The sequence below is a fragment of the Vicugna pacos genome, chromosome 7 (assembly GCF_048564905.1).
Source record: "Vicugna pacos chromosome 7, VicPac4, whole genome shotgun sequence".
In the NCBI taxonomy this organism is placed as follows: domain Eukaryota; kingdom Metazoa; phylum Chordata; class Mammalia; order Artiodactyla; family Camelidae; genus Vicugna; species Vicugna pacos.
Window position 1 is genome coordinate 62,068,245 of NC_132993.1, and position 27,110 is coordinate 62,095,354.

General features: G+C 40.4%; 1 protein-coding gene and 1 long non-coding RNA gene across 6 annotated transcripts in view; one reads left to right on the forward strand and one right to left on the reverse strand.

The window, feature by feature from the left end:
- Window positions 1-19,229, forward strand: part of CALCR (calcitonin receptor) — a 39,925-nt gene extending 20,696 nt beyond the window's left edge. The window contains exons 7-12 of the mRNA XM_072964988.1: window positions 6,221-6,374; window positions 8,073-8,133; window positions 8,213-8,279; window positions 10,395-10,613; window positions 11,058-11,099; window positions 18,603-19,229. Of these exons, the coding sequence (XP_072821089.1) occupies window positions 6,221-6,374; window positions 8,073-8,133; window positions 8,213-8,279; window positions 10,395-10,613; window positions 11,058-11,099; window positions 18,603-18,839 (780 nt within the window). The 3' untranslated portion in view covers window positions 18,840-19,229. The remainder of the gene's footprint in view (window positions 1-6,220; window positions 6,375-8,072; window positions 8,134-8,212; window positions 8,280-10,394; window positions 10,614-11,057; window positions 11,100-18,602) is intronic.
- LOC116281291 (uncharacterized) overlaps window positions 10,033-27,110 on the reverse strand; it is a 53,255-nt gene continuing 36,177 nt past the window's right edge. For 2 of the 5 annotated variants that reach the window (XR_012074490.1, XR_012074493.1), the window contains 3 exons: window positions 20,776-20,843; window positions 15,394-17,651; window positions 10,033-12,815 (listed from right to left, as the gene is read on the reverse strand). This is a non-coding gene — a long non-coding RNA (uncharacterized lncRNA). Of the gene's footprint in view, window positions 12,816-13,785; window positions 13,964-15,393; window positions 17,652-20,775; window positions 20,844-27,110 lie in introns of all 5 variants that reach the window. The other 3 variants (XR_012074491.1, XR_012074494.1, XR_012074492.1) reach the window with 3 other exon arrangements.

Below are 27,110 nucleotides of genomic sequence, written 5' to 3' on the forward strand. Positions count from 1 at the left end.
TTTTCTTATCCAAAAGACTATTGAAGTAAATTGTAGCTGAAACTACAAATGCAGGCGGCAATAAGAAAGGAATTTTTTCCTGTTGTAACATATTTGGACATAAAGGGGAGAAACAAGAACTAAGAAAGGTTTAACCAGGTTTAACTAGAAAAGCCCCATCTTCCCCAGCGCTAAAGTTCTCCACCTCTAAAAAGATAGAGAAAATAATGTCCAAACATGGAGAGTCATGTCATCAGCGTATTACTAAGTCATGTGCAAAATCAGATATTTTAAATGACCAAATGATTTGAAATACTGCATTTTTTCGAAAAACTGAAATTCCAGAAAAGCATTAATGTCCTCCCTAGCCAGGAAGAGTAGAGATAATAAAGAAAAACCCAAAAAGGAAGAGACAGACAAAACAAAAATTCAGCAGAAGAAATTTTTGAAAAGGGGAGGTTATTAGACACTGTCAGTCTACAAATACTGATTGAAACTGCAACTAACATAAGTTATAAGTTATGACTTATAACAAGTCATAAACTAAAGCATGTCCATTAGCGCTTCATCTACCTGTGACCCAAGCGTTATGTCTCCTTTTTAAAAAGAAAAGAATATATAATTTTTAAAGACACTTTCTTTCTTAAGCTAACTAAAGGCAGGGCTGTGGGGGGTGTTTTGTTGTTGTTGCTGTTTTTTTCATTTTGACCCAATTCTCAGGTCCCTGAATCAGCAGCTAAGAGGCAAAAAGATTTTCCTTCCCAGTGCCCAAGGGGATATATTAAAAAGAAAGTTATTTCTTTTAAAAGGAGGCTGCATCATCCCAGTGCTTTCATACTACTTCTGCAAGAGTTTATTTTGTTGGGGGCGAAAGAAAACAGTGTTCTCATTCCTCAGCAGGGAATCCCTATGGGTTGAGGATCCTTTTCCCATCAAAACAGTCAGTCTCTTCCCTTGGAAGTTTTTGAGTGAGGCAGATTCTCTCCCGTGAAACCAAGGGTGAGAATCTTATTCCTTTACATTTTTTTAAAGTTGATTTTTAAACTCGAAATAACTCCTGGCATAAATAAGGGCTGAATAGATCCTCAGTTTATTGAGTGATGTGAAAATTGCCCATTGTCATTTGTGTCATTTGAACATTTCATTTCCATAATATCAAAAATTTCATTTTCTTGTTCTCTCTGCTTATTCGATGATCTTGGAGACAGAATTAAAAGCATTGTTCTTGCTGCACCTAAAGGAAGCTGGCCACATAGTTGTCATTTGCTAGAAAGAAATGTCTCTCAGAACTTTTTATTTGACAGGGACAATACAGGGAGATTGGTTTTTGCTGGGAACCCAAGCATTTTGTACCTCAAAAGCCAAAACAATCGGGTCACATTTTCTGCAGTCTCTTATGTTAGGAAAGCCAAATGAGTCCTAAGTTCTGAAAAAGTGAATTTCCACTAAGTCTCATTTGTTAAGGACAATTGAGCCAACAGGCTATGTCAGAACTTCATCCTAGTCATAGGAAGATCAGCTTGGAATGACTACTCAGAAGTGAGGCGCTAAACTGATCAAACCCAGGGTGGGAGCTGGACTCCTGCCCAGCCCAGAGGAAGCTGATGGGAGGGAGGGCATACAAATGTCAGGGAGGTGACAGAGATAGCAGAATTTTTGAGATGAGATATCAATGGTAGATAAAAGTATGTTGGAATTATCCATTTTGGTAGCCTATAAAAAACATACGATTGGGAATGAAAAAGCATGATGGATTTGAGGGACTGTGCAGAGAGAATGTCAAGGCATGGTAATGGAATGAGGTAACTTACCTTGGTCATTTATGCTATTTCACTTTACTTACATGTCAAAACGAATAAGTGGTCTTTAAACCAAGATCATATGGTATAGAAAAGTATAGAGGACTTATTTATTCCTTTTAAATTTATTATTTATAATTGACCACTTTCCTATATGGATTTGAAGAATTTATTCCTAAAATGGCTACAAACATCAACTCAGTCTCCAGTTTCTCTCCTCTGACCAGTCTGGGTGATCCCTCTGCACAGGAAGCTAGTGACCTACGTGGTATCTGGTGGCATGGTTTTACGTAGTGAGTCTTCACCTCAACATTTGCAGCTAGTTTCCTCTGCTTTGAGAAGGCTGTCATGAATTTAGTGCAGAACTTCTTAAAGATTTGTTTCCATTCTCAAAAACCTTCCAGTTGAGATACGAGAAGTTTTGTATACTCCCTTGCGGGTGTATGTTGGTTAATTACTAAAAAGCTATGGGGCAGTAGTCAGTTTGATGTTTGTTGTGCTTAGGTTGCTGGCTCCAAATGCTATAGCATTGTTCTTGCTGAACTGTGGAATCTCAGGTCCTAACTCTTCTACTAACAGATTCATCTTGAGCGAGTTACTTAACCTTGTTGTGCCTCACGTGCCTGATAGAGATAATAATAGTACCTTTCTTACAGAGTTGTTTGTGAGGATTAAATGAACCAATACACTTAAAATCCATAAAACTGGGTCTGGCATGTAAGAACTCTCAAATGTTAGCTAGTATGGTTTTTATTATAGTTGTTACCATTGTCTTGCCTTAAGGACTTGTCATTTTCTAACTATGGTACCCAGTTTCATTTCTGAGTTCGACAGTATGGGAGACGTGGAAATTAATAGCGTGTGTAAAATACTGCTTCAGTCCCAAAGGACTAAGTGTGAAAGCAAAATACACATACTCAGAGTTTTTTAAATCACAAATAACCAAAAGGGCTGTGACTTGAAAAACATAAAACTCAATCAGTTGTGGCTTGAAAATCCACAGTGAACAGTGATATAATATCCTCATTACACCATACAGAGGAAGACCCTTGAGTGTAGCAGGCTGTTAAATTTTACTCCCCTGCCACATTTCTCACAGATCTTTTTTTTCCATCAAGTTTTCTGTTGACTCTGGCTTCAATTCCTGAACAATTCCAGAGTGTTTTCTTTGCCAGTTTCTTGATCATCTTCCAATGTGTTTATCTCAGATGAGACTTTTTTCTCCAGTGCTTTCTTTTTTTATCTATACACAACCATCATGACTGCATGGCACAGATTCAAGCTCATTTTCTCTGAGGCTTTATCAGAAATCAGCTCAGGATTGCATGACAGACACACGTTTAATTGAAATCGTTATGTCTTTAAATTCCTCCACAGAAAGACCACAGTACTTTTCTGCAAATTTACTGCTGTCTTTCTGAATGGGGGATTTTTCTCCTTGATTCAGCTATCTTTCAGACAGTTGACAGTTTTCAAGTTGATATGAGAACCTTTTGCCCTTTAATTTATCAACTGCACTGGTATCTTGACAAAAAGTTATGTAATTCCTGCTCGTGAGGCTTTAGTATACATGTGAGTCAAAGTCAGGGTGTTCATGTTTTTCGTTGCGCTGTGAGTCTCCTGGCTCAGGAAGCTTGTGCTCTTCGATGGTTGGGATGATCAGCACTGGAAGGTCAGCAGGCAATTAAAACAGGAGTCAGGTAGTGAGGAAATTCTCTCTGTACCCTGAATCCCTTCGAGGTGTGGCCCAGACCAGCAGGATCAGCGCCACGCCAGCACTTACTAGAAATGCAGACTCGCGGGCCCCACACTAGATCTTCTGAATTAGAATCTTCACTCCTGGGGCCCAAGAATCTGTGTTTTAACAAGCTCTCCCAGTGATTCTGATGCATGCTAAAATGTGAGAAGCACTATTATAAACTTTTCTATTATTTACATTCGAACTGGATATTTTGGGAGAGATTCATTACCATACACTGTTTAGAACTCTTACCCCTCTAAGGAAGCCACGCCCACACCCTCTGGAGTTGAATGTCAAAGAGTAGATGAAAGGGCATCTCGAGCTTATAAGGTGTATGAAGGAATGGAGAAGAAAAGGGAAGCTACGTGTCCTTTCTAGCTCTCTGTGTATCAAAATCACCCTCTCAGTTCAAGAGAGGAGAGTTGGGAAAATTACCAGCCTAATCAAATGTTGGTCTGATTTGATTCATTCACTTTTGTGGACAAAACACAAGTAATTTCTCTCCATAGTATTTCCCACTCCAGTTCTCAACAATTCAGGGAAGATCCTCTCCATGCAACCTCCTCTTCCCAAAAGTTTGTGCCTGCGTGAGGCAGAATGACACACACCCCGCTGAAATGGTAGCGACAGAACCACCTATAGGCAGAGTGCAGGCTGGTGCACTGCTGAGATACATGTATATTGGCCATTCACAAATGAACAAACTGCAAGCACTGAACTTTGTCTTTGCAACTCTAGGACCTAGTCCAGGACTGAACACCAAAACAAAGCAAAAAAACCAAGCATAGTTTCTGCATGAAACTGAACCACCATTTGGAAAAATCAAAAGACCTTAAATAATAACATATGTGTTTTAACCAAACTCTAGCAGCATGTCCTTTAAGAAGTGGCTGGTTGCTATTTTGAATTCTCCCATGCCAACTTTTTTTTAAAGCCAAACAAAACCCAAACATCTCACAATTTTTTCCTTAGTGTGCTACTGTTTCTAGCCATATGGAACGTGCCTACTGTGAAAAATGAGAATTGGCTGTAAATAAAACATGAAGCCAGAGCTGCTGTGGGTGATACAGAGCCCCATCTCTGCACAGGGCCATCATCTTTGCCCTCTTCTTGTCCCTACCTCCACAAATGCATCTGCTCTGGAACTCTTGATCAGAAGGACTAGAGTTTTCAAGTCTTTATTGTTTGAGTGTCATGTGCACATAGCACGTATTTGCTTAGCAAATGCAAACTAATTAAAATATCACATCAAATAATCCCAATTAGGAAGGTAATCAGATTAAAAAAAAAACTCAATGCCTTTATAGCCAAATATAAATTACTTTTTGACTACCTGATGTTTTGAATTATCTACACTATTGTCCCACTTTGGTCAGAAAAGAGGTTGATTCTAACTCTGAAAAACGCATTGTCTGCCTTCTCATGGACCCAGCTGGCTACTACTTGTGTTCAATGAGTCCTGAAAGGACTCAGCACGTCAGGTTCCCAGTAAATGACTCATAGTTGCTATGCATTGAATAGAAATGAGTGGTCCTGAAAAGGTGACTGCAATACTGAAAGTCACTTTATGGCTACTTTGCTTTGTAAAACAGAAGGCCCGAAATCCCGCCAGACTCAGAATGTAGTAAGGAGCAACATAATGTAAAGCCGAGCACTTGGTACAATAATAATGCGAATAATCATTCCTAGTATGTAAGGCCTTGAATGCTAAGTTGTTACTTTTGTTGTTAGAGGGATTCAAGCACAGCTAAATGCCCTAGGGTAGTCGTCCTCAACGGGGACGTTTTGCTCCCTAGGGGACATTTGGCAGTGTCTGGAAACATTTTTGATTGTCATGACTGGGTGGGGGTGCTACTGGCATCTAGTGGATAGAGGTCAGAAATATTGCTGAACACCCATCATTGCACAGGACAGCCCCCACAGCAAAAAAAAAATTACCCAGTCTGAAACATCAAAGTGCCAAGAAGACAAGCCCTCCTCTAGAGGTGACTAGGAAATCATTTAGGGTGTTCTGTTATGCAGTTTAAGCAACAATTATTTCTATAAGAACAATATGAAGTTAATCTGATTGCCCCGCAAGTGTGGATGGATCCTACATCAGTACTGAGTACTAAGCAAAGATGTTATCTTAATCTCTGTATCCCAAACACTTGAAACCCAATATAGAAACTAAGGCTCCCTTGAAAGCAGAATTACATCATTTGGGCTCAGCATAGCTCCTGGCTCATATATTAAAATTTTACCACCTGGTTCTTTCCTTTTTTACTGCTAAGGAGGCATCACTAACAGAACGGTGAACTTTAGTTTCTGCGTCGTGCTCCTCATTGGCCACAGAAAAGGGGCCATAAAAGTCATGTGACAAATCTTGGGAGGCTATCAAAACTTATGGGTCTCAGACACATTGCAGGAAGATAACCTGTCTAGTCTAAATGAGTCACCTGAATGTAAGGGGGAAAGAACATTTGGGGGACTCGGCTGCCAGTGCCCCAGTTGGCTGGCTGTTTACGTGTAATACTAATAATCTATGCACTATTACTCTGTTACTCTGATGTCTGCATATAAAGGGTAACAAGTGTTGACAGATGCCTGGGGACACTGCCTTTCAGGACGCAGATATTTTGGCTCATTTTCACATTCACCCTGTTTGCTGCCAAACCCTTGCTAGTGTCTTCCACTAAGTATCTCCATTTCTTTCCAACAGCTGATCTGCAAGATTTTGCACTTTTTCCACCAGTACATGATGGCGTGCAATTATTTCTGGATGCTCTGTGAAGGGGTCTATCTCCACACTCTCATCGTAGTGTCGGTGTTTGTTGAGGGACAGTCTCTGCGCTGGTACTATGTCCTGGGATGGGGTATGTATTTTCTACAGCTGAGTTTTGAGCCACCTTTACCTCTGTACGTTTACAGTGTTTTTCTAGTCTTGGTCTCAAACGTCAGGGGCCCAGGTCCTTTGAGGAGCGATGGGACACAGGTTGAGTCTCCAAGAGAAGTTGGTAGAAGCTTTTAACAAGTTCACACAGACTGTGATGAGCATGAATGAGGGTGAGAGCTGAGAAGGAGGGACATGATTATGAGAATGTCTTCAGGAAACAGACCCAGCTAACAGATGCCTGTCTTCTCCACAGTTTACTTCAGGATGACCCTGTGCAGTATTTGTTTCCATAACACCCCTTCCTAACAGGAATACATGAATTTTAACCCAAATATATTACCCAAACCCAGTGGGATAATTTTGTAATGGTGGGTCATTCATTCATTTCAGCTGTGAATAATGTTACCCACTCCATGTTAAAGAATTATAAGAGACATTATGAACATCACCCCCTGGGTAAAAAGTATCTGGCGGTGAACTCCCCAACAGAAAAAGAAAGACTGCCTAGGATTGCTGCCTGGTCATTTTCTCTCAAATCTCAAGCAACTTCAAATACTGAAGTTTAGTTCTCAGAAAAAATCATGTATTTTACAACCCTCTTCAGATTGATTCTTCACCTTGCTGGTTCTCCCCTTGTTATAAATCAAAGATGGGAATTCCCCACCCTACCATGAGCTTTTATGATGGACAGATAGAATTTACCTAGTGCTTCTGAAGAAGAATCCTAGCGAGAGAGGATTAGTCTCACTCTCGGGGAAAGGTTGTTATGGCTCTTGAAGCCTGGAGGGAAAAAAGGAAAAGGAAAGAAAAATAGACAGCATAAACAGAGACATCATGGCTGGAGGAAGGCAAAGAGCCCTAGGAATGATCAGACACGGGGTCGTTATATTAAGTAAGAAACCCATTTTTCTTTCTACAGAATGAGGTGGAAGTGAGATCATATTGTATCTCTTGCTGTCTAATTCTAGAATGGGTATATCAGAATAAATCTAGAGAATGGATTTCTGATTCTAAACCTGAGTGGGAAAATGGCATGTTAGAACTGCTCTGAATAAAACATAATTGTGTTTTGTGTAACAGTCAAAATTCCTTCAGGTCAAACATTTAATCGAGGGTCCTGTTGAATTATATGCTTCATGGGTTCAGAAGCCGAGGTTGTTCTTAGGTGAAAACTCACTATTCTGAGTCGTTCTCTTTTTGCATATACTACACAGAAAATAAAAGTGTGGGGGTCAAACTCACTTCTGAGACACGTTTCTTAATCTGGTAATTTTAAAACCTCTTTCTATAGATGTCTCAACTAAATCAAACAATATTCTATTGTGCATGGATACATCTGAGAAAAGGAGTTTTTTTTTCCTTAACAAAAAGCTTTCTGGTCTCAGGTAACTGTCATCACCATCACCCTCACCACAACGTAACGATAGGATTATAGTCATCGTGAGAGTAATAACGTCCCCACCATACTGGATAATCTGTGAAAGGCTTTTAATTATCTGAATGCTCTTAACCAAACTCTCTGAAAGCATATGATATTTCTGGTTTGACCGAAGATAATTTGCACAAAAACAACGGGGAAATATCTTGACAAGATGTTACACTGGTCCCAGGGCTTGAAAGTACACTACCCTCTTCCATACAGCTGTAGTCATAGCTTTTGTACTTTTTCACATTTTAGGGCTCCCACTGCTGCCAACTACTGCTCATGCTATTTCTAGGGCGCTGCTCTTCAATGACAAGTAAGTATTGTGGTTTTTCGTTAACATATTTGGAAATAAAATGCAAGTGTACTGATGTATCCCGCCTCCTTTTATTCAGCTGCTGGCTGAGCGTGGACACCAACCTGCTCTACATCATCCACGGCCCTGTCATGGCAGCACTGGTGGTGAGAACTGCTTTTTAAATCCACTACTAACAGTGTTATCTCTGTGGGGTGGTTTCTGTGAGGATGGTTCTGTGTAGCATGTGTATTACAATTTCAAGATGAAGTTATTTTAATGATAATCTATAATAAGAACAATTTGATTTGAGAGTTTCAAAAAAATCTTTAATTAATACAAATGGGTAGAGGGAGCATAAGCTATTTCTGTACAAGCCATAGCAACAATATAGGGGGGTTTAAAAAAATAATCCTATACCTAAATTCTCCTAGTTGAAGGTAAAGACCAAGGGCAAAGATGTTGCTGATAAGAAAGTGAGAGACCACAAAGTTCCCCTGCACCATTTTCCCCTGGACTCTGCCAAACTAAATCATCTTCCATTTTTCCTTTGGTCCACGAGCCATCATTCTAACTACTACTGATCCCGCACGTAAAATATTCCAGGCACCTCACGTACACTGCTGCGCTGTTCCCAACAGCCGCCCGTCAGAGTTGATACATCAGGACCAGTTTACACATTAGGAAAACTGGACCCAGAAACTCAAGTAAAATCACTCAGAATCACATGATTAGTAAAAAGTTGGGCCAAGGGAGAATATGACTGTCTGAATCTATATCCAAGCTCTTTATTTCTACCCATAGTTTACTATATGTTGGCCACCATCAGAACCATCCAATTTAATATTTAGACATTATTTTCCCCATTAGTCTCAAAGACAGTGTTTTCTTCAGATAAGAGTAAGAAAACTAAAAGCAGAGTCCTAGACTATATTCTGCACGTGCACTGGAGAAGCATCCATTAATAATTGATCAAGCTGGGTTCTCACCCAGCCCATCTTCTCACACTCCTGGCCTTGCCAATACAAATTCAGTTTCTCCTGCTGTTGCTGTTTTTCAGAGTAGTGATGTGCTTACTAGCTCGACTGTGCTCACCAGGACCTGCTAACATGAGTCTTGAATATTTACACAACACCCCCTAAAAATTCTCTTTCCATTCTTGAATTTTGGGGGGTAGTAACATTTATTTCTATTCCAGGTAGAAAAATCATTCTAATCATTTTTAAGTAAATGATCAATTAAAAATTTTAAACAACCTTAGTTTCAAAACTAATCTTCACAGCCACAAGCTGGTGATCCACCAGAATGGCTGTTATTAAAAAGAGTGACCATACCAAGTGCTGGCAAGAGTGAAGAGAAACTGGAATTCTCATACAATGCTGGAGGGAGTGTAACACGAAGCCACCTCTTTGGAAAACAGTACTGCAATTTCTTATAGAAGTTAAACATACACTTACCATATGATCAGGCAGTTCCACCCCTGGGGTACTTGTTCAAGTGGAATGAAAACATATGCCCACCCAAAGACTTGTACACAAGTATTCATAGCATGTTTATTCATAATAGTCAAACTGTGGAACCATTCCAAGTTTCATCAACAGGAGAATGAATAAACAAATTATGGGTATGTATTATTCATATAATGCAGTGCTACTCAGCAATAAAAATGAATGAAATGCCCATATACACAACACGAATGAACCTCACAGATTGTATGTTAAACCAAAGAAACCAGACACAGAAGAGTACATACTCTGTATCACTCCATTTCTATGGTAATAGAAATCAATGGTTGCTTGAGATGGGGGAGGGCCTCGCTGACTGCAGTGGGGCAAGAGGGCACTTTTTGGGGTGGTGGAAATGCTCTTGTTTGGAGTGCTTATTACACAGATATATACATTTGTCTAAACTTCCCAAATGTAAACTTAAAATCTCCATTTTATTGAATGTACTTTATGCCTCAATGAAATTATTTTAAGTGGTTTTTTTTTTTTAAAGAAGTCTGGATTAGCTGTTTCCACCACATAAGCTTTACAGATACATTTTTCAGTCTTCATTTTACTTTTAGTTAAGTAGCTAAATGTTCATTCAGGTCTGAAGAGGGCATTCAGCTTTTCCGGGGCTCCAAGGCCCCGTCATGCTGAGCAGATTGTAACCTCTCGGGCTGTCTCGTGTGTCCTGTATAGGTGACATCTGCTCCCCACGCTGGATAAATGAGAACTGAGGGCAGTGGGTGTCCCTCAGTGGTGCTGAATTTGCTCATAATAATCATATCTTTGCAGGTCAACTTCTTCTTTCTGCTGAACATTGTCCGGGTGCTGGTGAAGAAACTGAAGGAAACCCCGGAGGCGGAATCGCACAGGTACCTGAAGGCGGTGAGGGCCACTCTGGTCCTCGTCCCACTGCTGGGGGTCCAGTTTGTCGTCCTTCCCTGGAGGCCTTCCAACCCGCAGCTTGGCCGAGTCTATGACTACGTGATGCACTCTCTGATTCACTTCCAGGTAAGGAAACTGATGGTGTATTTATTCAACTACTTGCTCAGCTAGTTGGCGCAGGGGCAACAGTTTTCTGTGGCTCCGCTGTGGTTAGAATGACACTTGAGAACATATGGTCCCTGGAGGGAAGATGGCTCCTCCCTGCCTTTCCCACTGTCTGCTTTCCGTGTTTCCATTCACTTGGCCTCAGGTCCGAAGCCTTGTTGAAGGCATAGTGCGAGGTACTTGGAAAGCAAGCTGGGACACACAATAGAATCCTAACAAGAAACGGGCATTTCTAATGAATATTCTTGTAGTGAAGCACTGAATGTGAGTGGTGGTCACTGTTCATCAAGACTCGACTTGCTGTTACCATAGTGAAATGTTCCTCTCCGGGCTATTTGTATTGGTTACTAAACAACACGCTGCACACAGAAATAACTTCAACTCGATTTTTCCCTCTCTTTTTAGGGATTCTTCGTTGCCGTGATCTACTGCTTCTGCAACCACGAGGTAAGCGTGCACGTCACATAATCCCATCACTCGTCTGTAGAAAGCCAGCTCTTTCCAGTCTCCAGGCAGCCTCTGCGCACTTTTCATTTGCTTTCCCTTCTGCAGTTGACCTTACAGGGTTTCATGACTAGTTGTGTCCAGTTGGCACTGGTTCAGCACCTTCTTTTCCAGTTGCATGGTGCCAGTGTCATGCTACTTATTCGACATTTTGAAAGTCACCCTGAAGACAAGACTCAAAAAGGAATAAATAATTTGTTATCTGAGCATTTAGATCAATAAAATCTAGAGATCCACATGGCCAGTGTTTTAAGGGCTTTTTAGCTACTTTCCTTTCTTCTAATGATATCTTTGTAAAACAAAAGTGGAACTGCTTAAATTTGTACCAAAGAACTTCTAGGCCTTCAGGGAACATGATTTGGAAGCGTCTTCATTTTTCAGGTGAGAAATCTAAACTCCAGAAAGATCACATGGCTTGCCCAGTCACTGTATAATCAGGACTAGACCCCAAATTTCCTGATTCCCAATTAAATGGACTAAACCTTCCACTGAAGGCATTATGTCTATGATTCTTTCCTGAAGCTTCATTAGTACACTTTGAGTTATATACCTCATAATTTTTAATGTAAAAGTATTTGTGATCATTTTAAATCAGTTCCTATTAAGAATAATTTTGTACCAAGGCAAATTACATTTTGTTAAGAGATCAACATATTCTTATTACTAACTGGAAAATAATTGTTTTCTAACCATTATCACTTGATATTTAATGGATTTTCCAGTCTTTTTATTTCTTCAGGTAAACAATATTCAGTGAGCACCTATAATATTTTATAGCTCTGTGACCGCTTGCTCATCTCCAAGCCCCAAATTGCAAGGTTATTCTTGTTCTTTTTCTCCCTTTTAATTAGTACCTTCTGTTCTTTCCTTCCTTCATCCATCAACTCATTCCCTAATCAAACAAAAATATACTGTGCAGTCTCTATTACTAGGGCCTACACTGAAAGCCTCAGATAGAAATAAAAAGACATCCTTCATTGCCAGCTGTTGAAGTGTCCCTTTTTTTTAACAAGAATAATAAAAACTAATAAATAAATAGGGCTTAGGTCACCCCATCTTTGTATCAATTCCTGTGAATGTATATCCCTGCCTTTTGAATTGGTTCAGATGGCATACAAAATAAAAGTTTTCATCTAAAATAACATCTATATAGAGCTAATATAAAAATCAGGTTCAGGAAGGGCATACCTTGAAAACACGAGAGGACTGTATACATTTGTAAAAAAAAAATACCTCAATATTGATTGTGTCTCAACCATGATGTGGTCTTAGAAGTGTCAGGCACAATAAGCAAACCCAGAGGTACCCCTCATAATCAAAAGTCTCTAGTTTGAGTATGTTATTTCTGCTTTTGGAAGTAAAGAAAACATCTCCATTTTAATTAAAACCATGTTACTGGGGGAATGTACAAGTGTGACATTTCTAATAATATAGAAGTTGCGTACTGTGCCAAAGGTGATACTGCAGTCACGGGGGTTTAGGCATCTGGGTCTCAGCTGGGCCTTCTGTGAACATACGTACAGTCTGACAGCACTGCAACAGGCAGTGCTCATCCATGCAGGAAGGTATTTCCGGCTACATCTGAGACAGGGTTGTGAGCAGGCTTTGCCTGGCTGAACGTTACATTTTAGCAGAGATCGAGGGGGTAATACGTCAATTCTACAATAAAGATAAAGGTTTTAATGTTTATTTTTTATCCATGTGTTATCAGTGGTTCCTCCTATAGAAATGGATTAGGTAGTCAATGGGTAGACCAGAAGCAGGAAAGGAATTTTAAGAATTATAGTACTAGGAAACAGGAGATGAGTGCCCGCTTCTGTATCAGACATTTCCTACTACTCTTCCAAGCGTGTGGACACTGACCATCCAAACACTTTTCCAAGTATCCCTCTATGACGGGGAAACGCAAAGGGTCTCTACACTTCTCTCTCCCCTTGCTCTTGGGGGAGTAGGAGGGCCCTGCACTTACCACTTCCACTCCCTGTCTGTAAGGGACTCCGGTGCCACATCCTGCGTGTTCTCTATACTGTGGCTATTAGTAAAGTTCTGCTTTCAGACCAGTAAGGTTATCACTTCATATGTGGAGATACATTTTTCTATTTAGAAATTCTTTTACTCAATAAAACTTGGTTTTCAAAAATATGGTCTTCCTAGAGACTCAAGAAAGTGAGCTTTGGGCTCAAAGCTAAGCAATGATTTCTTTGTTCTAGACCAGGGCGCTCAAACTTAAGGATGCATGAGTCACTGGGAAAGTTTGTTAAACCACAGATTGCTGGGTCTCTGCCAGCAGGTTCCTATTCAGTAGGATAGGGATGGGACCTGAGAATTTGCATTTCTGACAAGTTCCCAAGTGATGCAGCTGGTCTTCAGGAGACCCACTTCGAGGACCACTGCTCTAGACAAAATCTTCTTTGTTCAAGCAGTGAGTGACCCTGACTTAATGAGGGAGATGCAGGGGAATGTCATTTAAGAAATACAGTTAAGTATTTTCAAAGGCTTTAACCTTATTATGGATGGCACTTACTTATTTTTGTCTTTTACAACAAGAAAGCGTCCTCAAAGTTAGGAAAGTAGATAGTGAAAAAGAATTAGAAAGCCCTGCTCTTGTAATCATCAAGTACCCAATTACCTCAAACTGTAGAGCATATGAACAGGTTCTGTAAGGTAAATATTCTGTAAACTAGACTAGTAGAGACACAGGTGATGCGTCCTCCAAAACGGTGAAAAAAAGATCAGCGACAACTCTGAATAATATTCATAAGTTATTCCTCAGCATGTAATTAATAAGGCTTAACAGGGATCCAGCTCTGAAATGTCATATAAAAACATGAGAAGCATGCAATTACTTTCTAACTTCCAAGGGAACCTAAGGTATTTTTAAAACTCATGCTTTTTTCCATTTTAAGTTCAGACTTCAGAAGGGCTGTTGGGCTGGGGTGACAGCACGTGAAGGGGTCAAGGAGCAAGTCTTAAAATCACTTTGTTCACTGACTCAGAATCCTGGGACAAATCCCACTTTCCATTCAGCAGCTCATAACTGTACGTGCTTATGATGAACTTAACAGGAAAACAAAGGCCAAAGACAAAAACATCCAAATGCGACCACGAAGAATCCAACCTGATTTTCTTTCTTTCCTTTTTTTTTTTTAAACAAATATAGAAACCAGAGGCCCAAATATTACCAACCTTATGCAGCTGGTTAATAATAGAGCCAGGTGTAATAATTATGTCCTCAAACCAGTAGACCAGGGCTCCATTTTTAAAAGTTGGCAATAAATATATTGACATAATCAGGGAAATGGGAAGTGATCTGTGTTCATGGTTTTTATAATGAACAATGAATTTATATAATTCAAAACTTGGTATATTACACTCATCCCATCAGCAACTCCTAACCTTTCAGATGCTCTTCAGGAGCAACGAAAGTCTCCCTGTTTTTTTCAAACAGATTCAATGCCCATATTCTTGTGATCAAAGCAGTATTGGGCTCAACCTGTGGTATTGTTGGAGATAATTGCCGTTATTAAACTGCAATTATTGAAGCGTCTTTCACATGTTGCTAAGGGCCTACTCTTACATGTGTGGTTGACAAATTGAAGCAGATTGCCATCTCCACACAAAGGGACAGGTTATGATTCTGGAAGACAATTATAGAAGGGTATGAACATTTCTCTCATCATTTTTAAAAATTAAAACAGACTTCAGACCCTTCAGCCTCATGCTGGATACTTCACTAATATGCATGGACACTCCAGTGGAGACTATTTTAAAAGGACAGATGAGGTGAAATAAAGACTTCCTTTTTTTTTCTTTTTCTTTTTTTCCTGCTGAGTCCCATCTGCTTTAGATGCCTGTAAACATCTGTGTAAGTTTTAGCTCTAAAGACAATGTTGGTATTTAAGAGATGCTGAATCCACAGGATCTACCAGTTTCCTTTGTCTGGGGACCTCGCTTCTCCAAAATATACTGAGCCAGTATATTTCCTAATTCCTCAACACGGTATTTGATAGTTCCTAGATTATATACCTGGCATTTAAGGACCTATGTTTAATAGACAGTACAACCCAAATAAAGTATCGCCATCTCTTTGCTAGTCTCAACAGGAAAATACATTGTCAAGAAATTTAAAGTCCAAAGGAGAATTGGAAAGCAGTTTAAATATTTACTAGATTCTTGATGAGGTGCTAAAGGAGAAATTTCACTGCATGGCAGAAAGTAAAATTTACTCATGTTTTACCTGAATGTATAACTCAGTCGGGACGTGCTTTCCCAGACACATCCAGCTTGTGCTTTCATATCAGTCCTTTCTGATATCATCAGTCTAGTCTCTCTTCAGTTCTGTAGCTCTCCCTTCTGTACAGATTGCAAAGCAAAAGCCCAGGAACTAGACAGGGAAACAGAGAACCTTCCTGGGGAGTGAAGCAGAGGACAGAGTGAGTGGTAGGAGTCTGAACTAAATATTCATTAATACCTGTAATAAATGCATTTGTATTTGAAAATATATCCCTAGGGTGATCTTCCCACCAAAAGTATTTTCTTTCCTTTTCCCAAAAGATCCAGCCACCCCTTTCCCCAGAGCAAATCGCGAAGTGAAGAAGACTTCCATGTGCATGCGCATCAGGTACTTCCCAGGAAATGACAAGCCCCGGCTGGAGGGGATGCTTTGCGGGGCCCTAGGTTAGCATAGAGACAGCTGAACACGAGATCCGGAACTATGTAATTAAGAGCTCTTCTCACTTTCTTAGCACCACCACCCTCCAAATTATATAGGTAGGGTTCCTGCCCTTAAGGATTTCACAGGACAGGAGGAGAGCGAGACAAAGCAAAACATCAGACTGTCCAGTAGGCAGAGCAGTGACGACCTGTGGACAGGTGCAACACACACAGAGAGGAGGCCCCCGACTCTTGCAGTAGGGGCCGAGAAAAGTCCCGTGGGGACGACAGCAGGGTTCAGTCCTGAAAGAGGCCTTTTTCCTTGATGTAGGACGAGAGAAAGGCATTCCTAGCAGAGGGATCAGAGTGAGCAGAGGCCTGATGGGAAGAAACATTATAGCTGGCGGGGAGAGACATGCAGTTTATTACTTTTGGAGAATTAAGGTTAAGGCAGTAAGTGGCTAAGAACCACTTCAGCAGAGAGATGAGCCAACTCAGGGGGAAGCAGTGGGATGGTGGGGCCTTCCCGCCCCTCCCAGGGACAGCATCTCTGTGCTCGGTGTCCAGGTGCCCTTGCTGGGCTCGATACCCCTCGTACGTGTGCCTGGCCGAGTTACTGAAATGGTTGGGTAAATAGCTAGAGGACAAAAATCATCAGGCCAAGACTTCGGATCTCTTTTGATGCGGCTTAAATTCTTTCTTTTGAAGAAAACAAGCCTAAGGGCGTTCAGCCTGTCTGGAGCATGTCACCTCACGGCTATTCTGAATGGCAGTAGCAGAGTGCAAGAAACCAAAATGTGTCAGGGAGCACACGGCTTAGCTTAGCACACGGCTTAGATTAGAAAGAGTAAAAGGACTTAACTTTCCCGACTTTGTCTTCTCCATGTGTCTCAGCCTCAAGACGGAAATGTCTCAAAGGGTTCACAAACCAGCCAGTACTCAGCTGCTCAGCCCCAGATGCAGGTCAACAGCCTTGGCTGGCTGTCTGTGCAGCTCCACCTCTTCCTGTCCTCCAGTCCCGCCTTTTCTCTCCAGCCACATTACAGCTTCTACGTGTACCTCTTCTTAGCAGTGTGCTCAGAAAACCACAGGGGGCAAAACACTTGCATGAATCAATTTTCAACCGGTAAACAGCTCTAATAAAGAAAGGGGCCAGATAGAGGAGTCTGAAAGCGTAAGATAATAGAGGAGTTATCTGACATGCAAATCCAGCCACACTGACTAGAAAATCCTTAGGAGTCAGCGTGGAGGAGAGAAAAGGAGGGGAATTACTGCTGTGCACCACCACCACGAGAGGTGATTTCAATAACCTCAACAGGTCTTACCGATAGCTCTTTGAATTAGTGTTATGATCCCCTTTTCACAGAGGATAAAACATAAAGAAAAAAACATGCAGCAAACAAACCGGGACTCAAACCTAAAGAGCACAGTGTCTGGAGCTCAGATGCTCGATGCTGTCGTCCTGTCATGGGCACAGAAACAAACCCTATGTCCAGTTCAGCTCTAAACTTAATGGTCAGCCCTGTACAGTGTACACTGTGGCCACGCGCCATGGGGAGGAGCCGAGGGCTTACCCGGGCTGGTGGCTCCACCTCCTTCCGGTTGTCTGTCTGTGGACACGTATAACCTCAGCCCTCCTTTGTGGAGTGCAGAGTAGTGCCCTTCTCCTAGGGCTGCTGTGAGGGCTGAGTAACTTGTTATTCATCGAGGGCTCGGAGCACGGAACGTGGTAGCAGCTAAAGCTGCTCACGCCACCCTCTGTCCCCCGGATGTCCTCTGTGGATGCGGAGTTCAGCTGCGTGGCTCACAGCTCACCCTGGCATTCCAAGTTTTTGCCTTTGTCTGTTTTAAATAAAATTAGATATAAAGTTCTTTGCAGCCAAGTACTCATCACTTCCAAAAAACAAACAAAGAAAAACAGCGAGTTGCCTCCGTAATTTGGAAAGACTAGTATTCCAAATTGTCAGATGACCAAATTACTCTGCTTGCCGTTTGTCACCTTGAACCTCACAGCTGCTTTGCTGTCTGAAGGTAAACCTCTCCAGCTACAAGTTTCATACCTTCTTGATTTGCTTTGCAGTGAATCACTTTACTGTTTTGCCTTTTCTCGTGGAAAAGTCGTAATATTCTGAGACAAGTACTAATAGTACCTCAACTTTAGTACGTTCTCCTCTTGCGTTCGATATAGATTTTTATCACATTTTTAAAGCAAGTTTGGTAAGTTTGCTTACATATTAGCAGTCTTTCAATACAAAGCAATTGCAATTTTATTCTTAAAACTTCAACCACTAACCAGAGTTTTATCAGGCACACCCCACCTCAAGCCACATTGGATAAAGGAAAATCAACAGTTTTCCATTATCATAAAATTCAGAACTGTGCTATGATTTTCATATATATTTTCATGACCACTACTCTGTAGATTTAGATGAAAGCTTCTGCTGTATCAGAGGTAGTAGCAGATAAAAAGGTTTCAAAATCTATCTCCCCAATATGATGTGTATGCCATATTGAATGTGAAACCAAATCAGATTTTATTCATTGACTATAAGAGCTAATGAGGAAACCTTTGTTCAGAATAGCAAATAACCCTTACAGTGGTAGCTTAGGCAAGAACTCAGTTCTCCAATTTGCAGATTCTTCTGCCAAGACGGTACATTCTACAGCCAGAGCACATAGACCAGAATTAGAATGCAGCCTCCTCTAATCTCTGATGAAGAACTGCACTCACGAACGCGGCTCAAGGTCATTTCTGACACATCTGAGAACGCACTGCTCCCTTTTCTCTTCCAGGTCCAGGATGCCCTGCTGCGTCAGTGGAGACAGTTTAGAGCCCAGCGCTCCGGGGGCCGCCGCTCCAACCGCGCCACCTCCAGTGCTCCTGCTGCTGCAGCCCTGGCCGAGGCTGGCGACGTCCCTGTCTACATCTGCCACCAGGAGCCGAGGAATGAGCCCGCCAACGACCCCGGCGAGGAGGGGGCTGAGGCCATCCCCATGGAAGTGATTGAGCAGCAGGAGTCATCCGCTTGAATGTGACGCAAATACAACATCATGATCACTGACCCCTCACCTCCTGGGAGCAAGACAGACCATGCATTTAAAGTGATTTCCATCCTCCCAGGAGCGAACATCTCATTTGTGAGAATTATTAAGTGAATTTGTCCATTGTGAACCTGAAGAAAGTTTTACTTGGTACTTTTGCTATGGGAGACAGTTTAGGAATGGAGTCTCCCTCTATAATATTTGTGAACTCCTGTGAATTCCATCTTTCATCCAGGATTGAGCTACAAATGTCACAGAAATGCAAGCAAAGTATACAAGTAAAACGTGATCAAATTGACCTAGTTTCAGATACAGGGTGCTCCTTGTTAATCTTGAGCCATTTATACCTTTGAAAAAATTAAAACCACTGTCAATATTTTTCTTTTTAACTCTAAACTTTGAATTAGAATATTTCAGTATTTGGCTATGGATCTGATTTTTAATTTTTTTTTTAATTTCAATCAATTCTGACGTTGCTCAGATGTTTTTACCATCCACACAATGTAAACCGCACAAATTACATGACCTCTGCAAGACAAAGTGGATTTCTAAAACTGAAGTGACTGAGTGTGTGGAGAAAAAGTCCTGCATTTGGCAGGAAGATGTAATGATTCGAATGAAAAAGAAATTGAGTCAGTTTGCTCGAAACATTAGATGGGTCAGTTTGTTCATGGATTTATTAAGGTCATAGGCTCAGCTTGGTTTTGGATAATCCTGTGTATTGGGCAGGTCCCAATGCTGTGAGGAATTAGCCTTTGTGTTGCATGTGCTTCAGTCGCTCACATTTACCAACTGGGAGGTCACGAAGACTCCATCACTAAATTTTTCACAAAACTGCCAAAAATGTAATTCCTAGTGGAAGAGAATACTCCCTTTAAAGAGAGTTCTCAGCTTTCCTAAACTCCAGGATTTATAAAGTAAATCACTCCAAGGTTTATAAAGCAGATTACCTCTTGCCCTTGGGTGCTATCTAGCATTAAACGATAAATTTGTTTGAGACTGGTAATTAAAAGACCCCACGTAAGTCCATTAACTGCTTTCTGCCCAGCTTCAAAGCTTAACAAGATCTCAGCCTTTTCCAGGAAGATTCAGTAGGACTAATTAGAAGTCAGTTTGTAGTTGACCTCTTGTTTGCTGCTATTAGTGAAACAGGAGGAGGAAAAATGTGACTGCTACAAGTTTAACTATATACCAATTCATTTAAAATAAAAGTATAGAGTTCCTCATTAAAATCCAAGATTAGATTCCCCTACCTCTCTTTACTTCCTTCAATATAAAGTCTTCAAAAATCCCTGAATACACCGATGTCATTACTGGCCCTTGAAGCTAATTTGTGAATTTGCAACTGTAATCAGCTACCGTGATTTAATTTGTATGCTGAATGAGGAGACACATTGGAACCCATCACATCTCAAGTCTCATCTGTGTCATCTTGTGCCACTGCCTTTCAGAAAATGATCTAGTTTTGGAAAGACACAAAAATTGATTTGTTCTGGTGACATATTTAGCACACCTAAAGAGAATTATATTCTTTCAGAGAAAATGTATTTTGGATACTAAAGTAGTTTAAGTTTCCTTTACTGAATGTAAGGGAGGATTTGAAAAGAAGGTATTTTTCCAATCACAGTGTTTATGTAGTGCTGTTTCTATTTTGTTTACAAACATGGAAAACAGAGTACTTGCGGCAGCTCTCGCACCAGCGTGACAGCACGCTGCTGACGTGTCCTAGATGCTCTTGTGCTAATGTGTAGTAACGGCTGGAGACAACCAAACAGCTTACTCTAGAACTGTGCACAGTGCCAAAAGTGTGACACGCTTACGCTCTATCCATGTGTGAATTAATAAAGAGAATTAATAAAGCAAAAAGTTGTGTGTGTGCGTATTTTTCTAGAGAAATACATTCTTCGTCTTTTCATTCATTTACCTCGTCTCCTGCTCATTCTGTATTGTTTCCTTTCAGCCAAGGGACGCTAACACCTCATCTTGCTTGCACTGCAGGAGGGGAAAGATAATCCAAAAATACAGGTTAGAAAAGCATATGCAAAAACATCAAGGTTATTACCTTTATCAGTGTAACGAACCGTCTTCAGTCTTCATTTTGACTATAAACTCCAAAGCACGGTTCCCATACCCTTGTTAATGCAAAACCACACAAAACTGTCAGTCTGCATTGTGTAAGTCTGGGAAGCACAGCAAAGAAACCCAGGACAAGAACATACCACATTCTTCTGTGGTTCGTGGTTTGTTTTTTGTCTTTTTTCATTATTGTGGGACTAGGCTTGAACTGTCCACCATCACATCAGGTCATTAGAATTGTTACAATCACTGATTTTTAAGTTAGTTTCTGAGACTAAGGCCGGATGAAAGGCAACTAATTAAATATCATCAGAATGTATAAGGGCCACTGTTGGAAAGATTTCCAGATCTGGAAAGCATGAGATGGGAAAAATGAGGGTTCAGTGAGAACTGGGGTGGCTTAATAAAGGAGACCAGGAGCAACAGGTAATGGTTCCTGGAGGAGGGAAAGATGTTGGAAAAGTAATGACAGAAATGCCACCATCATGGAGCTCCAGCCCTTCTCATTGCTTCCTTCATTCATTATCACTGATCCAATAGACATTTCAGACACCTTTCATTTGCCCAAACAACGAATATTTGTGAACAGTAGCCATCCTGACAAAGTTTCTTTGTGTCAATCGTAAAAATCAAAACCTACTAAGTGAACCCATACCCTAACCATGACCACTGAGATCTCTGGGGTGGAACAACACACACGTGGGGTTCAGGGTTGGAGCTGAGTGTGAACTTTCCTCCACATTAGCACTGGGTAGGACAGCTGGGTCCTAAGAAGTATTTTCAGAATCAGACCCCTGCATAAACGCTTAGCAAGGACTCATTTTCTTGACAATAAGGTGTAAAATGACGCTTCTTTCATTGGCTAATTTACAGTTCAGCTGCTTATCACTGGAGTTAACACTTTAGAGTTTAAAATAAGATTAAGCATGAAGAGGGGAGACCAGAAGACACTGAGAAAAGCAGACAAGCTCAGAAAGAAATTCTCGGTTGCCATTTGGAAAGAAGAAACAACATGACTTACTCCTCACTTAAGCTTAAGAACACTGACTTTACTGAATAATCCATAGATACCACATATAGGGTGGGGAAGTGGGCTGGGGAAATTAGCTGGAAGCATAAAGAAAAAAGATAAGTGCACGTGAGGACAAAAACTAACACTATTTCTGATGGTGGTGGTTCTGGACAGAATTAATATCTGTTCAATATCTATGAAAAATGTGACACTGAAAGAGAGAAAACACGGCCATTGAAACTAAACAGAGGTCAGGAAGGTTTTCTAGTATCTTCCTCCATTTGAAATAGCAAGCACCTTGGAAAGCTTTCAGAGATTTCCCATTATCTTAAGCAAAGACCAGCCAATCTCTCAGGTCACTATCAGTGTCCATTTTCCACTTCCAGAAATTCAATGCCTTCTACCAAACTTTCCCATAAACTCTTCCAGTGACACTCAAACTGGTCCCTCATTCCTTATCGACTTGCCAGCAATGCCACTGCATGTCACCAGAGTCTCCTTTACTTAAGAGATTTAAGATCTCATTTTAATTTGGAGAAATTGCCTCCAAATAAAGCTCAGAGTATTACTAGTGAAGCACCAAGGAGATATTCAATAAAACCAATTGTGATGTCTTTAATGAAAAAAATTAAAACATTCAGAATAGATCGGGACATCTGTCTTCATCCAACCCTGCCAGACTGGCTAATCAAAGCCAGCGCACTGGTCTCTCACACAAAGGCGCGACGCCAAAACATACACCCAGCTGCAAGCTCTTGAAATCTGCACAGCAGGGTAGATGGTTAGTCTCAGGGCAGTGAGCATTTCTCTGGATATAGCCCTTCTCCTCTGGACCCAGTACTGCATTGCAGTTCCGGTACACTGTCGTCACAAGAGGGTTATCGTGAGGCTTAATATGGAGTTAAGTTACGGAGAACTTACGAAGAACATCCTTCAACTAGAGATAATTTCAGAAGAAAAATACAAGAGAACGATCACTGAAACACTGAAGTCCACATAAACCTACAGGCATTAGCTTACCTCCTCTTGATAACAACCAAACCTGTTTTTCTCTCTATTTTAATGATGAGAAAACTAAGTGGAAGGGAAGTTGAATGACATGCCAGCACAGTCACACAGTTAGTCAACCGCCGAGTAGGATTTGAATCAAAAGTGCCCAAGGCCTCTGCTTTTGAAATCGCCACCCTGGAATGACAGGTGAAGGCCTGCTTCGGTGCTTTTCTGTTTCCTCCTACGAGTGTTGCCACATTCTGTAGGACCCCTTTCCCTGGTGGAGATGCAAACAGGGCTGGCCAAGCAGGTTTGGATCCTGGCCCTGGTGCACCAGGGTGGACCCCAGGAGCACTTGTGCCTGGAACATCAGCTGTAATGAAGCCTGGGTGAACTGCGGAGTCAGGAGTAAAATACTCTCAACTGTAGAAGCTGGTATTGAAGGGGCTTTGGAACAAGGAGGGTCAAAATGAGCATCAGAGCCCAAGCCTCTGAAGTCCATACTCGATTACTGCTTCTGGCTCAAGCAAATGGGTCAGAGCTGAGGGCACTGGCCAAGTAAGGGTCATCTAACTGAGGGCAGAGAGGAGGGGCTTTCTTCTGCAGCTGAGCCTTCATCAGGGGCCTAGTAAAAGGGTGTCCCGGGTGGGGGAGGCTGGTTCCCCATAAAGAGAAAGAGGTGACTCATTTATTTTTTATTTTTTAAATAAATCTGAAAAAAATCAATCAATCTGAGAACCAGGGACAGCTTGTTACTGCAAAATGTTAAATAAGACCTGCTGTTAATGGTGGACATTCTATACCCAGAGGAGGATGGCTGTCAATTCCTTCTCCCCATCCAGAGCCACATAAGCCAGTTTTTTCCCCCCAAGAGGCTTAGTTGGAATCTTCAAAAACTTTTTGTAAATCTCAACAGGCTCAAGTCAGAAACACTCAAAGATTGCCAAATTAATAAACCAAACTAAAGTATTGTTAATATTTACAAGACTGGGGTACGATCAACATGCCAGGAGAGCGGACAAAAGCTTCTTCTTTTAGGGGGGAAGCTAGATATTTGGATAATTAAGGAAGCAATATGGGTAACTAAACATGAGTATAGGCCTTAAGATGTGTGCAATGTCTCACTGTAGGATTAATTATAATGAAGTGGTCATGGTCACCAATTAAAACCAGAGAATCTCATATTGGAACGAAAAATTAAAGCCCCACAATGGGCAGACAACAACACGTCTAAGACAAAAAGAAAATGAAATATTAAAAATGGATGGGAAAGTTATGCTAGGGAAATAGGAACCAAGAGAAACGTGAGATCATCTCTTAATATCTGACTAAATAGAATTTAAGACAAAAAAAATAAAGGAAAGAAAGAAAATTATGTATTAGTAAAAGGAATAATTGAACAAGACTATTAACTCATGTGCACCTTAAAACACAGCTGCAAATACACCAAGCAATACTGAGTAAACTGCAGGAAGAAGAAACAGATGACTTATCAGCTGTAGTTGAAGATTTTACCATACTTGCTGCAGAATCTAAGAGATCACACAAATAAAGTATTAGAAGTGATAATAAAGTGTCTGGAAAATACAACCACCAAAGTTGAGCTATTAAAGATATATCAAACTCTATGCTCAACAGACGGGAAACATACAGTCTTTTTGAGTACACACAGAATATTCATAAAGACAGCCATATTTGAGACTATAAAGGAAGCCTCTATTAATCCCAAAGGATTAACACCATTCAGACCTCTGACTGTAATGCAATAAGATTAGAAATGAATCACAAAATTGTAGGTTAAACAATCTGATGTTGGAAATAGTAAATATTTCTATATAACCATTATTTTCAAAAGGATATTAAAAATTATACAATGGTGGCTGTCTTATACTAGTGTCATATTAGTTTTTAAATATTAATACTAGTTAGAAAAAGAAAGCACTACATTTCTAAATTTATGGGAACCTAAAGCAGTTCCTTGAAGGCCACTTACATTTTAGAAATGTTTATTTAAGAAGAAACAAGAAGATGAGCAACGGAGTAAAGGCAAAAACCCAAAAAGTAAAACACAAGAAGGAAAATGTGTGGGAAATCACCTTGACACAATGGTATTCTCCTAGTATGCTATCAGGCAAGCTATTTCAGAAATCATGACCCAGGAAGGCTCATAGACCAAATTAGAATGCTCAAATCATGCAGTTTATTCAATCAATTGAAAACACTCAGTGAGAAGCTTGGGGGAACAAAGAGGGAAGGTTAGCACACTCAGCATAGCGTACCATCAGGGTGAACTAACACACCAACTGAATCCTTACAGTGTCCACATGTCCTCTCTGGGCCATGTATTTCCTGCTGAAGATGTGCATGTGAGGATTAGAGTTGAGATTTGAACTAATAGACACAGAAAATGGAAGATGCCCAGAGCCCACTTGTGGTACTTGCTCTATCAGAGACACGCAGGGCTAAGTACTCACGGCTAGAGTTAAAGCTTGTCAATTATCATAATTAACAGCTATGGATTTTACCTCCATTTCTTGGTCAGAAGACACAGGAGCTAGAATAGATGTCACCATGGGTAGTGCATTTAAGAGGTCACAACTACTGAGTGTCTTAGAAGACTCACGTACATGTAGAACATCATGAATATTAGGGGTCTTATGTCTTAAGTTTTCACTAGAGAACTCAATGTTCATAGCAGCACTATTTACAACAGCCAAGACCTATTGTCCATTAACAGATAACTGGATAAAGTTGTGGTATATTTATACAATGGAATACTACTCAGCCATGAAAAGAATAAAATAATGCCATTTGCAGCAACATGGATGGCCCTGGAGAATGTCATTCAAAGTGAAGTAAGCCAGAAAGAGAAAGAAAAATACCATATGATTATTCCATGCAAGTGGAAAAGCCAAAAAAGCAGGTGTTGCAGTATTGATTTCAGACAAAACAGACTTTAAAACAAAGGCCCATAAAGAAAGATAAAGAGGGACATTTTATAATGATTAAAGGAGTGATACAAGATGAAGATATTACACTCGTTAATATATATGCACCCAATATAGGAGCACCTAAGTACATACAAGAATTACTAACAGAGATAAAGGGGGATATTGATGGGAATACAATCATAGTTGGAGATTTTAACACTGCATTAACATCACTAGACAGATCTTCCAGACAGAAAATAAAAAGGGCAACAGAGAAATTAAATACTACAATAGAAAAACTAGATTTGGTGGATATTTTCAGAGCATTACACCCCCCAAAAATAGAATATACACTCTTTTCAAGTGCACATGGAACATTTTCCAGGATCGATCATGTACTTGGACACAAAAGAAACCTCAACAAATTTAAGAAGATAGAAATTATCTCAAGCATCTTTACTGACCACAATGCCATGAAACTGGAAATCAACAACAGAGAAACAAAGGAGAAAAAAAGAAAAGCATGGAGATTAAACAATATGTTATTGAAAAAACAATGGATCAATGAGGAAATCAAAGCTGAAATTAAAAAATACCTTGAGACAAATGATAATGAAAGCACAACCACTCAAAACCTATGGGACACAGCAAAGGCAGTGCTAAGAGGGAAGTTTATAGCGATACAGGCTTTCCTCAAAAAAGAAGAACAATCTCAAATAAACAAGTTAACCCATCACCTGAATCAATTAGAAAAAGAAGAACAAAAAGCCCCAAAAAGCAGCAGAAGGAAGGAAATAATAAAGATCAGAGAGGAATTAAATACAATAGAGATTAACAAGACCATAGAAAAAATCAACCAAACCAAAAGCTGGTTTTTTGAAAAAGTAAATAAAATCGACAAACCTCTGGCCAAACTCACAAAGAAGAAAAAAGAGAGAGCACAAATTAGCAAAATAAGAAAGGAAAATGGAGAAATTACAACAAACAAAATAGAAATACAGAATATCATACGAGAATATTATGAAAAACTATATGGAAACAAACTGGATAACCTAGAGGAGATGGACAAGTTTCTGGAAACATACTGTCCACCAAAACTGAATCAAGAAGAAACTGAACACTTGAACAACCCGATCACTAGAAAGGAAATAGAAATAGCAATTAAAAACCTCCCTACAAATAAAACTCCAGGACCGGATGGCGTCACCAGGGAATTCTACCAAACATACAAAGAAGAACTCATACCAGTCC